The 5,125-nt window shown below is 41.3% G+C and overlaps 1 protein-coding gene across 1 annotated transcript; it reads right to left on the bottom strand.

Annotated features, from left to right (window-relative positions):
• Positions 1-980: 980 nt before the first annotated feature.
• Cldn8 (claudin 8) lies at positions 981-1,658 on the bottom strand. The gene has a single exon (XM_057766049.1). It carries the CDS (start codon positions 1,656-1,658, stop codon positions 981-983), a length of 678 nt encoding a protein of 225 aa, XP_057622032.1.
• Positions 1,659-5,125: the final 3,467 nt, after the last annotated feature.

Raw genomic sequence — 5,125 nt, 5'->3', positions numbered from 1 at the left:
TTGGAGGGGTTGTACCTCTTTAGGGTAAGAAGATGCCAACCAAAACATATCATCTTCCTCCTTCATTTATACTGATAAAGTCCCGAAGACGATGCACAAACAGTGTTTGAACTGTCCTTACATATGTGACTTCATTTGAAAAACAATACATCCTTCTCTAAACTTACAGTTTAAAATAAATTATTTTTTTCTGAAATTGTTAATTTTTCGAACACCACTGCTTTATCTCTTTTCTTAGCACAGCCTTGGGAGAGTAGTTTAAATGGAAATATTTTGACAAACTATCCGTCTTAAATTTTAAAAGATATGAACTTAATAACCAACGAGAAAAAGAAAAATAGCCTCTGGAGTTAAAGGCTGACGGAGATGGGCTTTCTAATTCCAGGAGACTGCAGAGCAGGATATCAGAACGCCATTTAGCTTCCTTTACACTCGTGATTAAAGCCTTCATTTTAACCTTTACTATAAATAGAGTACACTAATCCTTAAGCTGTTTTTAGGCAATTAATATCAGCCTTCTTCCCTTTTATTCCCAGCTCCCCTTGAAAATTTGTATTTATTCAGCCTGATGGATTGGCATTTCACTTTAAATAGAGCCGCATAAGCCTGTCTCTATTTGTGTGAGATATAACTGCCACCCTCATCTACTCGTATAATGCCATGACACAGAGAAGACACAGCTTAAACCAACTGCCTTTAGATGTGTAGTTTTAGAGTAGCCGATAAAAGGAAAGGCTGCGTGAACCATTTTAGAAAACAAATGACTATGCTTTCTACAACAATCGAAGCTGTGTGCATAATACCTCATTCTGCTAAATCATTTATAGAATCAAAGACGGGGCGTATTTCCTGTAATGAGGGTTAGGCAGTTAACAAAGGTAAATGGATACCTTTCTCCACTTGCCTGATACAGTGATTTGCTCGACTTTATAGGTACAGTTAACACACACACACACATACACACACACACACACACACAACTACACATACTGACTTTTGGAGTATATGCTCGGGGATCTCTTTTCTGCATGGAAACTCTTCTGAGTGGTGCGATGGGATGGTACCGAGTATCTGTAACTGCTCCTTTTCTCGGTGCAACAAAACACACAAGAGAAAAGCACTCCTCCGGCAATTAGCACCAGTGCTGTGGTCCACCCAATGTAGAGGGCTTCTCCAAGCTCACGCTTTTGGGCGACTAACACTAGCGGGTTGTAGAAGTCTCTGATGATGGAACTGGCAACCCAGCTCACAGGGATGAGCACCACCAATCCAGTGATGATGAAGATGATCCCGGCTGTCAGCAGGATGCGGCTCTTGATGCTCTCATCGTCTCCCGTGCACCTGGTGCACTTCATTCCGAGGATGGCTGTCATGAAAGCCAAGAAGGACAGGACAGACGCAGCACACATCAGGCCTCTGGATGCCTGAAGATCAGGAGTAAGAGCCAGCAGTGAGTCGTAGACTTTGCACTGCATTCTGATGTTGGCATGCCTCATGCAGTTCATCCACAGGCCTTCCCAGAGGGTCTCAAAAACCACAATGTTACTTTCGATGAAGGCAGACACTCTCCACTGAGGCATGATGGTCACTGCCACTGTGCCCACCATGCCAACGCCACCAAGCACCAGTCCAGCCATTTGAAGAGCGTAGCTTGCCATGGTGCTGCCGAGTTTTATCCAGCTGGAATGCTGAACAGGGAGGTAGGGCTGCTCTCAAGCAGAAATTCGTGTGCCTTCGGAGGGAACCGTCCTCATGAAGAAATAAGCTCAGAGCGCCCTGGTTTTTCAGTAATGACGAATTTGCTCTTTCTAGCTAGATCAAATCCAGTGCTGGCCGGTGAGACACTCCCCCTCCAACCTCTAGCCCCCCCCCCCCCCCACACCACCACCATTGACTCCAACAGTAAACTTGCAAATCAAGTGGGGCAGCTTTCTTCGCCAATCAGAGGGGGATGGGAGCTCAGGTGTGTCTAAATCAACTCTGGATACTTGGGAAGGCTGGACTTGCAAATAAACATTCTTTGTACTTCTCATTTTTTCCAAGAAGACAGCAGTGTGTTTACCTAGAGGCACAATTATGAGTGTTTGCACAATCAGCAAGGACAGAGCCAGTCTCTCCCAGCAAAAGAGGCACTGCTCCTGCTTGCACAGGTAATCTTGACCCTAAGCTGCTGTGACTGAGGATCCAATAAACTCTTTTCCTATGGCTTCTACGGGGTGGGGGTGGGGGTACGACTCCAAGGCCAAATTAAAGGAGAATGAAGGGTTGACAGATTGTTCTTACCTGAGAAACCACATTCTTTGGGACACATGTGATCTGAAGGGTTGATTTAATTTGTCTAGAACTTCAAAGCTAGCTCTCACACAGTGAGTTCAGCCAGGACAGCATGCCAAAAAGCAAAGGCTAGGCTGGAGTAATTGAACAAATCCGGTTGCCTTCCTCGTTGGCACTAAGTGTATATGGTTTTCTTTTAAAGGAGGAAAACTATTTGTCGGTGTTTGTTTCCATGATAATGTTGATTTATAGTGAAGTGTGAAAACACACCAAAAGAGAAGGCTGATGGCTTTGTGAGGGTAATCACTACCGTGCTGAAATGAAACTGTCTGCAGCTACTAAAGCTGAAACCTTATTTTCTATCCTGCTACTTCCTCCTCTGTCTTCTGGTCTGAAGAAAATGGAATTCTGAACACTGTACAAGGAATTCCCAGGTCCTTGTAAATTTCTGGTATTTAATGTAACATCTTCATTGAAAGGAATTGCATTAGATGTTAATGAAAAATATCTTTCCTACATATGAGAACATGTGTTATGCAGATGCACTTAGCAGCCTCTAAATGCATGGCAATTTGAACTCTTTGCAACCTAACAATACACGGATGGGGCACAGTTCCATTAGAAATTTTCCTTTGGAGGCCTTCTTTTCTCTCTGCTTTGCTTTTCCAAGCATCAAGCTATTTTCCCCCTTTAGGTAGCCCCGGTAATCCTTGCAATGTAGCCAAGAGGATGACTTTGAATTCCTAATCCTCCGGCTTCTATCTTTCAAACACTAGGATTGCAGGTCTGTACTACCTCACCTGGTTTATGCAATGCTAGGGCCTGGTAACACCAGGCAAGCCCGCTGTTAAGTGAGCTACATGCCCAAACCCTCAAATTGTGTTTTAATTTCCTGTCACTATAAAAGATATCAACATAAAATAACATCCTCTCTACTCCTCTCTCTTTCTTTCTTGTTGCTTTTGAAACAATCTTGTGAGTATACACTGTCCTGAAATTTGCTACTTAGCCAAGAAAGACCTTGAACTCCTGACCTCCCTGCCTCTACCTCTGTAGTACTTTGATTGAGGTATATGACACCGCTCCCGTTACAATAATAATTATCCCCTTAAAATTTTGCTTCTGTCTGATTCTTTGTACATTAAATCCAAAGATTAAAGATACTGTTTCAGGCTAACTCATCATACTTTGAAATTCTAATGGTGTAAAAACTGAGTAATTTGTAAAGACTTTTGAAGCAAAATTTATGTATGGCAGGGAAGGAAAAAATGGAGACACTAAAGTAAACTGTCTTCTAAGCACTAAGAGAGGATAGCAATCCAAATTATTTTATTAAAGTGGATATTTTGAACTATGCAATAACTTAAAATGTTTTATTTCCATTGATTTCTTAATCTGTTTAACTGTTAAGAACTCACTCACTGTTCCTTCATTATCCTGATGTAGAAATAAATATCAGTGTTTCTTCATTAGATTTTATCAGTCTTCACAGATTTGTGATAGACAGGGCAATAGGAAAATACTATCTTTGGAAATAATCTTCAGTATACAAATGAAGACTTGAAATTGGATGGGGAGAGAGTATTGATCTTTAATTTTCAATCTAGGAACATTGAATAGGAATAATCTAGGAATAGCAGACATAATTTTAAAATGAAAAAGGGATGATGGCATTGGTTCGATAATGACCAGTTTTTACTTAGGGGATGTAAGGGCAGATGTTATCCATCAAGACTGAATTTCCAACTACCCATGTGATATATTTTCTGGGAGCCCTGGATAAACACTGCTGAGCATTTGCATCAGAATGGGCAAAGGAGGCAGAGAACCTGCCCTGCCCATGTATGTAGAGATGCAGCTGACTTTATGTGGAACTGGATCCCTCCCCCTAAGCATTGGGCCATGTTAGGAACGTCATGGATGTAAATATTCTCCTCATTTAAAAAGGATTAAGTGCTTTCCAGTTGAAATTGTCTTAGCTCAAAGATTAAGGCCCATGTGAGAGATTAACCCTGGGCTGACATTAGAATAATTACACAGCTAACTGCTCTGGTAGCACCGAGCCCAGGGCACCCAGATTAAGTCAGGCAGTGATGTAATTCACTCCATGATATTTTGAAATAACCATGTAATAAATATCAGAAAAATGAGAAAGGCAGGGGAAAATGGGAAAGCCTTGTTTTCTGGGAACATAAGCCTGAGTTCAGAGACTAAAAGTCTTTGATGGCTTACCTACTTTTCTGTGCTACTGAGATGATTGCGTTCTCTGAAAAATTCAGGTGGTAGTAATGATTAGAGATTTAGTAGATTAATAATATTTTCATGTTTTTTGGTACTACAGACCACATGAGCGGATTAAAGGTTTTGCCTGTGCCTTTACAAGGAACTCAGTTGCTATAAAGAACATAAGACAGAAATAAATGCTCAAACTGTGTTTTTAAAATTATTATTATTTTTTTTAAGGATGAGATCTCAGAGTGTGCTCTAGGCTGGCCTGTAACATAACTTTCAACACTCACTGACTGGCCTGAAATTCTTGTCTGTCCTTCTGTGTTGGCCTTCTGAACGGTGAGATGACTTGCGACCATGTCGGTTCTGCAGGCTGAGACTCAGAACACAAAATGGTAATAAGACATGAGGTTGTTTGAGATTTTTTATTTTGTTATTATTGTTCTTTGTTTGTTTGTTTGTATCTCAGTTGCAGGGTTCTCAAAGATGAACTTTGTAACAGACAACAAGGTGTTGCAGTGTCAAAAGGTTGAACACACGCGGGGCAGGCATGAACCCTTACTCCCAGACAAAAGCACTTGCTACCAGAGACAAAATCAGAGGCTTCATTTAAGTGCTGTTG

Source organism: Chionomys nivalis, chromosome 3, assembly GCF_950005125.1.
Source record: "Chionomys nivalis chromosome 3, mChiNiv1.1, whole genome shotgun sequence".
Classification (NCBI taxonomy): Eukaryota; Metazoa; Chordata; class Mammalia; order Rodentia; family Cricetidae; genus Chionomys; species Chionomys nivalis.
The sequence above is the reverse complement of the archived record's forward strand: the minus strand, read 5'-3'. Positions and strand labels throughout refer to the sequence as shown.

Excerpts from the sequence above, each read along its gene's own strand:
- Cldn8 (XM_057766049.1), bottom strand. The coding sequence starts at position 1,658 with ATGGCAAGCTACGCTCTTCAAATGGCTGGACTGGTGCTTGGTGGCGTT.